This window comes from Scyliorhinus torazame, chromosome 27 (genome assembly GCF_047496885.1).
Source record: "Scyliorhinus torazame isolate Kashiwa2021f chromosome 27, sScyTor2.1, whole genome shotgun sequence".
In the NCBI taxonomy this organism is placed as follows: Eukaryota; Metazoa; Chordata; class Chondrichthyes; order Carcharhiniformes; family Scyliorhinidae; genus Scyliorhinus; species Scyliorhinus torazame.
The window spans coordinates 25,778,348-25,791,314 of NC_092733.1; the positions used below are offsets into that span (position 1 = coordinate 25,778,348).

The 12,967-nt window shown below is 50.2% G+C and overlaps 1 protein-coding gene across 1 annotated transcript in view; it reads left to right on the forward strand.

Annotated features, from left to right (window-relative positions):
- LOC140403321 (adhesion G protein-coupled receptor E3-like) overlaps window positions 1–12,967 on the forward strand; it is an 82,163-nt gene that overhangs the window by 29,242 nt on the left and 39,954 nt on the right. Inside the window, exons 4-7 of the mRNA XM_072491171.1 lie at window positions 106–214; window positions 546–644; window positions 7,359–7,540; window positions 11,660–11,824. Of these exons, the coding sequence (XP_072347272.1) occupies window positions 106–214; window positions 546–644; window positions 7,359–7,540; window positions 11,660–11,824 (555 nt within the window). The remainder of the gene's footprint in view (window positions 1–105; window positions 215–545; window positions 645–7,358; window positions 7,541–11,659; window positions 11,825–12,967) is intronic.

Sequence of the window (12,967 nt, forward strand, 5' to 3'; positions counted from 1 at the left end):
AAAGGGGAACCGTAATGGGTTCATGTTTAAATGTACAACAGAAGGGAACTACAAATGGTGTTTAATCTAAAAGAACTTTCACTAATATACTCTCTGTGCCAACAGGTCAGTGAGCTTGATCTGAATTTTACAGCACTGAACGCAAAATCATGTTTAGCAGGAAAAAACTCCCCTTGTGTTCTGAAACTTCTTTATAATACTTCCAGAAATACAGGTGAGAAAGTGGAACTTGCTATCACAGGGAGAGGTTGAGAGGAATACTCCAAAATGCATTTAAGAAGCAGCTGGGAAAGTGAGAGGGTGAAAGAAATAGATGGATATGCTGATAGGGTTAGATGGGGAAGTTCGGGAGGAAAAGTATAAATGGACTGATAGGCCGAAAGCCTGTTTCTATGCTTTTATGTCATCTTAATCTAATTCTAAGTGCATGGACCCTCCTTGCCAGATATTGTGCTGTTCTGTTCAGCTATGGCACGGAGTTTGTGTCACAGATGCTCGTGTTCCAGTGTAACCAACACATCTACCTTTCTGTCTTGTTATTTTAGATTTAATTAACACGCCAGGAGGGAAAACAGTGAAACTCTCCATCGGCAATAATAGCGTAGAATTTAATTGGACTGCCATTGAATGTGCGGCAGCTTCTGGTAATTGTGCTTCTCTAATAATAATAATCTTTATTGTCACAAGTAGGCTTACATTAACACTGCAATGAAGTTACTGTGAAAATCCCCTCGTCGCCACATTCCGGCGCCTGTTCGGGGACACTGAGGGAGAATTCAGAATGTCCGAATTACCTAACAAGCACGCCTTTCGGGACTTGTGGGAGGAAACCGGAGCCCCCCGGGGGAAACCCACGCAGACAAGGGGAGGACGCGCAGACTCCGCACAGAGAGTGACCCAAGCCGGGAATCGAACCCGGGTCCCTGGCGCTGTGAAGCAACAGTGCTAACCACTGTGCTACCGTGCCGCCCTCTGTGGTACCGTAGTGATATTTTGTAAACCTTAAGGCTCTTTCCCCCGTCAGCATCTTGCGCTCCATTAAGAAGATGGCTGTACCTGCTCTGGGATAGGGAACCTTCTTGCCTCACGCCAACCCAGGTGGGGTTTATTGCTGAGTAAAGCTCTCTCCATTCTGCCCATCCATCTTGCTCACAGCCCAAGGCTTAGAAGAATGCCCCACGCTAAACGTTTATTATGTGCCCTTGGCAACCCTCTCTTCCATAGCCTGCTCTCTAACCTCCCTTCCTGATGACAGTGTGTTCCATTCTTGCAAACTAGTTAATCTGGGCTGCCCCCCTGACCAAAACTGATACTTTCGCTCTCAGCTGAAGCTCAATTCTGATGCCTGAACTGAATTTCCTGGCATTTCATTTCACCGAGAACAGCCAATAGGCAAAGCAGAGTTGCACCCGATTGACCTCAAGTCCCGAGGGTGAAAGGTCAGTGTCTAACCTCTGACCTCACCCGGTCTGGAGATTGGAATCGATGCCTTCCATTCAGCTGGTGGTCATGGAAGCAGGCAGCGCTGGAGGGGGTGGCCATTCAGCCTAATGTGGCCTGTGCTAGCTCTTTGAAAGAACCTGCCAATTTGTCCCGTTCCAGGCGGTCTTTTTGAAAGATGCAAGATTCTGAGGGGGGGGGGGGGGGGGTTTGACAGGGTGGATACTGAGAAGACCTTTCCTCTCGTAGTGGGGGGGGGGGGGGGGATCCAGAACTGAGGGGACGCTTTAAAAATGAAGGGGGTCTCCCATTAAAGATTAGCGATGAGGAGGAATTTAGTCTTGCGTGGGGGTGGTGAATCTTGGGAACAGGCAGTGGAGGTTGAATCATTGGATCTTGGCAAGGCTGGGTTAGACTGCAAAGGGTTTCAAGAGTTATGGAGGGAAGGCAGGAAAGTGGAGTCAAGGTCATAATCAAATAAGCCATGATCTTAATGAATGGGGAGCAGGCTCAAAAGGCCAAAATGGCCTCTTCCTATTTCTTATGTTCTAAAGAAATTCTTCCTCAGCTTCCTTTTTTGACAGTTCTTTGATAGGATGTTGGGCGTGGGCCCAGTTTTTGTTGCCCATCCCTGATTTCCCTTGAGTTGAGTGGCTCGCTCGGCCATTTCAGAAGGACGAGTTCAGAGTCAACCACGTTGCTATGGGTCTGGAGTCACATGTCGGCCAGACCGGGTAGGGACGGCAGACCTCCCTCCCTGACGAACACCAGTGAACCGGATTGGCTTCTACCAACAATCGATGACAGTTGCCTCTTTTTGAAATGAATTTAGTGTACCCAATTCATTTTTTCCAATTAACGGGCAATTTAGCGTGGCCAATCCACCTAGCCTGCACATCTTTGGGTTGTGGGGGCAAAAATCACGCAAACACGGGCACAATGTGCAAACTCCACACGGACAGTGACCCAGAGCCGGGGTGGAACCTGGGACCTCGGCGCTGTGAGGCAGCAGGGCTGTTGCTAACTTTTGGTTGGCTCCTAATTTGGCTGTTTAATCAAGTTTGCTCAAGAGTCGCCAGGTATCTTTCGACACCGCCACAAGGTTCAGAACCGAATACTGATCAATGACTCAATACACCAGTTAGTAACTTCAAAAGCAATGCTCATTTATTTACACACACAGTCAAATCTACTCATGCATAAACTCTACAAACTAAACTATCACTATTACTAAAGCCTATACTTAGCTTCGGGTGCCCACTCAGTCAGAGGAACAATGCCCGTTGCTCGGTTCTGAGGCTGCTGGGTCGAGCGGTTTACAGGGTAGCCACTAGGAGCGTCTATCTCGTAGCGTGCGTTGACTTGGGACTTACTTGGTCTGGTGCAGCTGATAGGGAGGTCTCTCTCTTCGGTGAGAGCCAAAGCCAAAGGAGAAAGATTCTCCCTTGGGGGATACCTTTTATACTAAAAAGGGCTTTGCGCGCTTTTGGGCGGGCCTTGAACTTGGCCTCAACTAATTGGGTCTTTCCCAATTATCTGTATCGATTTTCTTCCAGTAGAGGAGTGGTTCCCTGATCGCTGGGCGTCTCCTGGTCTGTGTCAGTCTGCTTTGTCTTAGCTTCTTCTGGCGCCGGGGAGTCTGCCTTAACATTGTGTATCTAAATGTTTCCCTTTTGTCCCCGGAGATGGCTCATTAGTATGTAGATCGTTTGGTAGTTTCTGTCCTGTCTGAGAGTTTAAGGTTCTAATCAACAGACAGAGCTTGCACCTGCTTGTTTCTTAGCATTGTCCAATTTTCCCTGCATTCTTTGCAAGTGTCCATTTTGTAATCGGGACGTGGCCACCCAGATGGCTACAGGGCTAACCCACTGCGCCATCGTGCTGCCGATGACAGTTTGCTTGGTCACCATGACCGATGCTGGTTTTCCATTCTGGATTTATTATTTGATTATAAATTCCATCAACAGGCATGGTGGAAGATGAACCCATGTCCCGTCCAGCTGGATCATGAGGGAAGTTACATTAGCCCACACCACCGTCTCCCCCCAAATATGTGTCTTATGCTGAAATTGTGCTTCCGAGTTCCAGATTCTAGGGAGTAACATCCTTTTTGCACTTGCCCTGTCAAATCACCTCAGAATCTTGCATGTTTCAATAGGACTACCTGACATGCTTTTAAACTGCAATGGGTGCAGGGCTAACCTTTCCTCAGACCACAACAGCTCCTTCCCGATGTCGTAGCCCCGGCGAGAAACATAGACAATAGAAGCAGGAGGAGGCCATTCGGCCCTTCGAGCCTGCTCCACCATTCATTGTGATCATGGCTGATCATCAAGTTCAATACCCTGATCCCACCTTCCCCCCATTTCCCTTGATCCCTTTAGCCCCAAGAGCTACATCTAATTCCTTCTTGAAATACACAACGTTTTGGCCTCAACTACTTTCTGTGGTAGCGAATTCCACCGATTCACCGCTCTCTGGGTGAAGAAATTTCTCCTCACCTGTCCTAAAAGGTTTACCCCTGACCCTCAAACTATGACCCCTGGTTCTGAACTCCCCACCATCAAGAACATAATAATAATCGTTATTCGTGTCACAAGTAGGCCCACATTAACCCTGTAATGAAGTTACTGTGAAAATCCCCGAGTTGCCACACTCCGGCACCTGTTTGGGTACACGGAGGGAGAATTCAGAATGTCCAATTCACCTAACAGCACGTTTTTCGGGACTTATGGGAGGAAACCGGAGCACCCGGAGGAAACCCACGCAGACACGGGGAGGACGTGCAGACTCCGCACAGACAGTGACCCAAGCCGGGAATCGAACCCGGGACCCTGGCGTCGTGAAGCAACCGTGCTACCTTGTCTAATCCTGTTAGATATTTATAAGTTTCTGTGATATTCCCTCTCACTCTTCTGAACTCCAAAGAATGTGATCTTAACCGACTTAGTCTCTCCTCATATGACAGTCCTGCCATCCCAGGAATCAACCTTTGCTGCACTCCCTCCATAGCAAGAACATCCTTCCTCTGTACTGTACTGGGAGTGACATGCTGCCTTGAGCAGGATGTTGTACATGATGTGTTGGGTGTTCTGGATCATATACAGGTCACCAACACTTGAAATAGTGCAACACTATTTTATTGAATCATTAACTGTTTAAACATACTCAGACTGTGGGTTAATACGATACTAGCTTTAACTAAAGACCTTTGCCTTGTCCTAACCAGTCGATGCACTCAGCACATGGTGAATGTCTGTGTTGCAGGCTGTGAGCTCTGTCCTCCTAGCTAACTGCTACTTGAATGAGCGGGAACTCTGATGCCCCCTGTCTTTATAGTGTGTGTGCTCTCACTGGTGATTGGCTGCGGTGTTGTGTGTGTTGATTAGTCCCACTGTGTGTCCATCAGTGTGTGTCTGCACCATGATATACTGGTGTATATTATGACAGTACATAGTTAATTTATTTACCGCCAGCCTTCTCTGAGCCATTAAACCCAGCAATCAACCTCAAGAATTTTCTCTAAACCTCTTCTGATGCAAATATATCACTTCTTAAATAAGGAGCCCAGAACTGTATGGAAGTGCTCTCGGTGTAGTCTCTCCAATGCCCCACAGGACTCCCTCCCCCTTGCAATAAAGACCAACATTTGATTTGCCTTCCTGATTGTTGCTATCCTCGTGTTCAATTGTTCCGTGTTTGATTATATGTGCCTGCTCGCTGGTTATTAATTAAGTCTGGGTATGGTCGCTTATATAAATAAAGAGTGGCATGGCGACGCTGTTGTCAGCACTGCTACTTCACAGCGTCAGGAACCCGGGTTCGATTCCTGCCTTGGGTCACTGTCTGTGCGGAGTCTGCACCTTCTCCCCGTGTCTGCGTGGGTTTCCTCCGGGTGCTCCGGTTTCCTCCCACAGTCCAAAGGTGTGTAGGTTAGGTGGACTGGCCATGCTAAATTATCCCTTAGCGTCCAAGGATGTGCAGGTTAGGTGGGTTAAGGGGATAGGCTGGAGGTGTGGGCCTCGGTAGGATGCTCTTTCAGAGGGTCGGTGCAGACTCGATGGGCCAAATGGCCTCCTTATGCACTTCTATGGTTCTATTCTGTGGTTCAAACTGAGTCAAAGCATTGTGGGTCTGATGAGCAGACATTTTAAAGCATTGGCCAAAACACTTGTTACACACTTAGAAGGTGGTGTATCATCTCCAAGACATAAAACAATGCTACACGCTAACCTTCTGTGCTTCATACACATTGGCCTTGGAGAGGGTGCAGTGAGGATTCACCAGGGTTTAGAGAGTTAGATTATGTGGGACAGGTTGGATGGAACACTTCCATGTGTATCGAAGATTAGGTGTGATCTAATTGGGGCGCTTAAGTTCGCCAAAGGATTGGATAGAGACGTAAATGATTTCCCTCTGTGGGGCGCGTCCGGAACAATTTAGGCCTTAAAATCTCGAGCTGGCCATTCAGAGTTGACGTCAGGGGGCATTTCGAACAATGAGTAGTGGATATCTGGAACTCCTCCCTCACAAAAAGCTGCAGAGGCTGGGGGTGGATTAAGAATGTAACAATCATGGTTAAGAGCTTTTTATTAGGCAGTAGGTGTACAGGGTTATGTGGGTTGAAGGAGCTGAGATACAGATCAGCCATTGGGCAGCACGGTAGCACAAGTGATTAGCACTGTGGCTTCACAGTGCCAGGGTCTCAGGTTCGATTCCCCGCTGGGTCACTGTCTGTGCGGAGTCTGCACGTTCTCCCCGTGTCTGCGTGGGTTTCCTCCGGGTGCTCCGGTTTCCTCCCACAGTCCAAAGACATGCAGGTTAGGTGGATTGGCCATTCTAAATTGCCCTTAGTGACCAAAAAAGGTTAGGAGGGGTTATTGGCTTACGGGGATAGGGTGGAAGTGAGGGCTGAAGTGGGTCGTGCAGACTCGATGGGCCGAATGTATGTTCTATGTTCTATGGTCTCACTGGTTGATAGAACAGGCTCAAGGGGGCTGAATGGCCGGCTCCACTTCCCCACGAGGTAGACGTTATGGCCGGGATTCCCCGTTGCGAGTCCGCCCCGCTACCGCTGCTCGCGAGGAAGGAGAATTTGTCCCTCGGCCAAGTCTCCCAGTCGCTGTGGCCGGACCAGGGTGTCCCGCTTCCGTGAACGGGCGGACAATCCCACCCCATGCGTTCCTGCCAGCTGACATCGCCAGAACAGCCTCGGGCAGAGATGGACCACATGCGACCCACGAGTCATTTTGTTGACCGTGGACCGTTGCCCATGGGGCAGGGTCACCGCACTCCGCTGATTTCCGTCCGTGACAGGGTTTTTTTTCCTGCCGGTCTGGCTGAAGTGATTCGCACGTTAAGCCAGGGCGAGTGAAGTGACACGCGTGCTGATCGCTCACAGCATTGACTGTGAGAGCCTGGGGCTCCGTCCGGGCCCAAAGTAAAACCATTTCTTTTGGTTTCACCATTTGAAGCTGATGACGGTTCTATTAATACATAAATGATTGCATCATTTTCTATAAATCGTTATCAAATATTTGGCGTGTACTAAATGTTTTTAATCTTATTCATGGGGTGTCACGGTTAGTGAACAGGCCCGGTTTCAATCCTGCGGCCCATGGAGATAAAGGAGCGCCACCCCTGCGGTTTAGAAATTGGATTGGAAACTTCACCAAACCGTGTGCGAAAATTTATTGTTGGGGTGGGGAGGGGTGGTGGTGGGGGGGGGGGGGGGGAGTGATGATGTGGGGTACCAGAGGGGGGGGTTGGGGGGTTATGATCTTTTATCAACAACACTCCGGATTAATTGCATCCAACAAGCATTTGCATTTTGACCGGGGGAAACAGAACTTGACTCAATGTCCGAAGTCCAGCTACCTGTTAATGATGCTGCAACCCCTTCCCATTTACCCCAACAGGTAAGACCAGTTTCACCTTCATCACTTACAATGAAACCCATGAGGTCAGGGAAATACTGCACCAGCAAGCCACTAACAGGGTCAAACTGCCATTGGCCAGCAACATAGCAACGGTCGTCAGCAGCAGCACGTCATGGTGTCACATTTCTTCGAACATCACCTTGACTTTCCCGCTAATTAAGGTTTGTGCGTTGCCTGTATTCTGCAAAGGGAATATTGCTGTTTTCATGATGAAAGGCCAATTGAGCTCCTTAGCCCCAAGGAGCTGCATTTTACACTGGGGGGAAGCCTTTCCTTTCCCCCAAGCTACTTGGCTGCCGTGCCCTAAGGCCATTTAACGGCCATCGGTCCTTTGATTGGCTGGAAGTGGACCTCCCGCCCCCAGGGGAGAGGACGCCCCACTTCCGGGGGGTGGGGGGTGGGCGGCGAATCAGCTCCCTTGTCCCAGCAGCGCCACCAGAAGCAGTGGCCACTGCTGTTACTGCAGGTATTCCAAAGCGTGGATACTGGGTAGCGGACTTTTTTCTATTTCTTTTTATTCATTTACGAGATGTGGGCGTCGCTGGCTAGGCCTAGCATTTATTGCCCATCCCTAATTGCCCTTCAGAAGGTGGAGTTACCTTCTTGAACCGCTGCTGTCCCTCAGGTGTAGGTACACCCACTGTGCTGTGAGGGAGGGAATCCAAGATTTTGCCCCAGCAACAGTGAAGGAACGGCCGATATATTTCTAAGTCAGGGTAGTGAGTGACTTGGAGGGGAACCTCCAGGTGGTGGGGTTCCCAGGTATCTGCTGCTCTTGTCCTTCTAGATGGTAGTGGTCGTGGGTTTGGAAGGTGCTGTCTAAGGAGCCTTGGTGAGTTGCTGCAGTGCATCTTGTAGATGGTACACACGGCTGTCACTGTTCATCGGTGGTGGAGGGAGTGAATATTTGTGGAAGGGGAGCAATCAAGCGGGGCTGCTTTGTCCTGGATGGCGTTGAGCTTCTTGAGTGTTGTTGGAGCTGCACTCATCCAGGCAAGTGGAGAGTGTTCCATCACACTCCTGACTTGTGCCTTGTAGATGGTGGACAGGCTTTGGGGGGTCAGGAGGTGAGGTACTCACTGTAGGATTCTTTGCCTTTGATCTGCCCTGGTAGCCACAGTATTAATATGGCTAGACCAGTCCAGGTAAGTCCGGGGTCTTTCCAGTGTCAGGATAGTTGGGTCCCATTAAGTAGGGTTTGGGCAGTGGGGGTGGGGGTGCTGTGATTGACACAGCCTGGTTCGAGGGGGATGCGGGATGAAGAGGGGAGAGAGAGAACCCAGTGGGGTAGCTTCGTCATTCAGGATGATCTTTGGTATGCACAGTATGCCAGAAAAGGACACCGGCCCCTACTTGGCCAGCCATCAGTTTGACACGTTTGACCTGATGGGCTGGACAGCCCAGCTTCAGGGGCCTACACATTGCCTCACCTTTAAGCAGGGTGAGGTGATGACTGAGCTGAGGTCACGTGCTCTGGCGTCCAACAACACGAGCTTTGACTGTCCTTTAACACTGAACAGGGCGTCAAGCATGACTGGAAAACCCTGATTTCCGAGTGTAGGGAGAGCTCCTTTTAGCGTGCTTCAATGTCATGGACGTCTCTGAAGGGAGTGTTGCGGTGAAGCCTGAGTTTTCAATTCTTCTATGGTCAGGGTTTAACCGTCTGCGGGTCCTAATTCCCGGGCTCCAAGGCTGCAACGGCTGCTGTGGAACGCAGACTGAGTTCTAACAACTGTGAGGATCCTGTGAGTCCTCGTGCCTTTTTTCGAATGATGGGCATGGCCTCATGGGCAGATCGTTGAGATTATTTGGCCCATTTTCCCTTCGAGGGCAATCATACGACATAGGAGCAGAATTAGTCCACTCGGCCCATCAAATCTGCCCTGCCATTCAACCATGGCTGTAATTTTTCTCATCCCCATTCTCCTGCCTTCTCCCCATAACCCCTGATCCCCTTATTATTCAAGAACCGATCTATCTCTCTCTTAAAGACACTCAGTTATTTGGCCTCCACAGCCTTCTGCGGCAATGAGCTCCACAGATTCACCACACTCTGGCTGAAGAAATTCCTCCTCATCTCTGTTTTAAAGGATCGTCCCTTCAGTCTGAGGCTGTGCCCTCTGGCTCTAGTTTTTTCTACAAGTGGAAACATCCTCTCCACGTCCACTCTATCCAGGCCTCGCAGTATCCTGTAAGTTTCAATAAGATCCCCCCTCATCCTTCTAAACTCCAACGAGTACAGACCCAGAGACCTCAACCGCTCCTCATATGACAAGCTCTTCATTCCAGGGATCATTCTTGTTAAAACCTCCTCTGGACCCTTCCCAAGATCAGCACATCCTTCCTGAGATGCGGGGCCCAAAACTGCTCACAGTACTCCAAATGGGGTCTGACCAGAGCCTTCCACAGCCTCAGAAGTACATCCCTGATCTTGTATTCTAGCCCTCTCAACATGAATGCTAACATTGCCTGTTTGGGCTTCTAATTTCTGAAGCCTTTAGCCATTTAGGAAACGGCCTATGCCTCCATTCTTCCGACCAAAAGTGCATAACCTCACACGGCAGAGTGAGGGACAACCGCCACCAGCTTTCCCCCCCCTCGCCCATCCCCCCCCCATCCCATCCCCCATTCCCCCCGCCCCCCCCCCTCTCCCCCCGCAGTCTCCGTCCTCGTCCCCTTGCCATTCCCCCTTCACTCAAGATTCCCTCACTCCTCAAATTTCCAGTCGGGGGGGCAGTTTCGGGGGGGCAGTTTGGGAGGAACTTCCCGAGGCAGTCCCCTCAGGGCCGAGAGCAAACCGCTTCCACTCCGCTTCACTGGGTTCAGAGAAGGAGGCCCCAGGGCGCAGGCCGTCTCCGCAGATTTGCTCATTCCTTGAACCGGGACATTGCGCCCACGTTTGGAGACTGCTGTATTTCAGCTTGTCAAAGATCAAAAAACGAATCATGGGACGGGGAGGGTCAGAAATTGAACTTTGGTACAGAAGTATCGCGGGTAATAAAATGCCCGATATCCCTCAGGACACCCATCCAATCCCAGAATTGGAGTGGAGGGGAGAGGGGGGGGGGGAGGATTCTGCAGGAGAGGCGGCCTAAAGCAGCTTAGTACCCCTGGCCTTTGTCAATGACGGGATTAGCCTACAAATGGACCTTACCTCTGCCAAGGCTGGCATTGAGTGGCCACCGGTCCTGGGTGCTGCTTAACGGACCACATGGCCTAGGAGATGCCTGCCAGTCTGAGGTAAGATGAAAGTGATTTTTCTTTTCAAAAATGACACTGCAGAGCAAGGAGGTGAAGGGAATATTTTTCTTGACTCCGCAGTATTCCAGTTGCCCAATACCTCCCTTCACCGTTTCAATCAGCCTGCCACCCCACTTGCCAGCATGCAGATGCCCTCATTCTTAAAATCAAAGGTGGGGGGGGGGGGGGGGGGGGGGGGAGAGCTTGGGTGCTGCACTGCCGAAGTTGCCGTCTCTTCGACAGCAGACCCTCAACCAAGGCCCAATCCACGCCTCCTCAGTGGGGCGGCACTGTGGCACGTTGGTTAGCACTGCTGCCTCACAACGCCTGGGACCCGGGTTCACTCCAGGTGAACTCCAGAGACTGTGTGTGTGGAGTTTGCACTTTCTGCGTGGGTTTCCTCCGGGTCCTCCGGTTTCCTCCCACAGTCTAAAGATTTGCAGGTTAGGAGGATTGGCCGCGCTAAATTGCCCCTTAGTGTCCAAAGATGCACAGGTTAGGTGGATTGGCCATGCTGAATTGCCCCTTAGTGTCCAAAGTTGTGCAGGTTACAAGGCTGTTGGGATAGGGTGGGGGAGTGGGCCTGGGTGGGGAGTTCGTTCAGGTGGCCGGTGCAGACCCGATGGGCTGAATGGCCTCCTCCTGCACTGTAGGAATTCCATGGGCCTAAGAAAAAGAATCCTTCAGAGAAGATCAGGGGCCAATCCTGCATTGAAGCACGTAGAATCCATAGAATGAATCCATAGAGTCTCTCTGGATTATGCGGCCAAGCCTTGGAAAGGCCCTTGGATCCTCACCCTTCTGGACTCAGGTGATTGGAGGCGACACTTTGTACACATTTACACGGTATGGATTCCACAAGGTGGCAGGGCTGAACAAGAGCCACTCGGTCCCATCTTTCTTTGCCCCTCTAGATCGAACTTACAGGCCAACCAATGCAAAATCCCAATCGTCTTGCTTTGCCGATTCCGGTCATTTTGCCTCCAATGTTCTTTACCTGAAGCCATTTCCTACCTCTGAACCTATTCTGTTTCGAATAGAATCCCAAGGAGATGTTTCTCTGCGTTCGCCTGAGTGTTAAACATTGTTCAACGATTTGGACTAAAGATGGTTGTGAAGTGCTGAAGTTTGACGCCGACACCATTACTTGCAGATGTAATCAATTGTCCACGTTTACTGTGCTGGAGAGGTTACATGCGACTGAGGTATGGCTGCCGTTCTGTTTTGGGGTGCGGGGGGGGGGGGTGGGCTTGATAACCCTGCAACATCCTGAAGGGGCTATACAGCGTGGGTGCTGACTGATTGGTTCCTCTGGTCGGGGATTCGACTGGGACACAGGCTGGGATTCCCCCATCAAGCGATACATTTGAGGTTGGGGGATGGGAGTGGTGGGGGTGAGGGGGGAGGAGGGGCGGGGGGGGGAGCAGGGAGATTTGCAGCCCTGTGAGCGTGCAGATCTCTCCTCTTCTCCGGTTTGGACAGGTAGTCTGCACTCTCGGGGAATTCGAGGGAGAGTTCATCGAGAAAGTGGAATTCGAGTCCCCAGAGCGGCCAAAATCATTTTGAATGGCGGAGCAGGATCGATGGGCCAGCTCCTACTTCTTGGAAGCACACAGTGGTTAGCACTGTTGCTTCACGGCTCCAGATTTACATATTTAAGTGAGCAGTCAGGCTAATTTAAATACGTGGCTGCCCAATCCTCCCCCGAAATCCAGGAACAAACGTCCAGCCTGGGAGATCTTGCTGTTTAGCGCTGGAACACACTAACGTGGATTAGGCTTTATGGCACCTGGGGGGGGGGGGGGTTGATGATAGGCAGACTATCACCTGTATATAATATGAGCAGTTCACCATCACTGTAAATTTTATGATCTATGATCTGCATGTGTATTGTAAGTTATAAGTTTTACTGTTGTAGTTCTAGCATCTGACCAGCAGGTGGGGCGAGTACGGAGTCCCAGGACCCGGATGTAACATGTGTTCCTTCAGAAGGTGTTTGTACGGAGTTGATAGCAGTCGCATATTTGAGCAGCTCTTAGTATAAGTTAGTGTTAGACGTTTATTTCCAACTGCATTCACCTTTGTTATGGGCCAGGGTTTAGAGAACCCCAAAGTGTATCATGGAGTTCACCTGACCCACAACTTTTAATAGATTGTGGTATGGGGAGCACACGGCCCACTCTACAGGTGTGGTACAGCAGAAATGGAAAAGTATTTTTTCAAGCAAAACAATGTTTATTCTATGAACTCAAGTTAACCTTTTTAAAACATACAGTGAACATCTGAGCAACCATTAATTCAAATACACCCCCCAAAGAATACAACACTAAGTAATCCTTAATCACTTC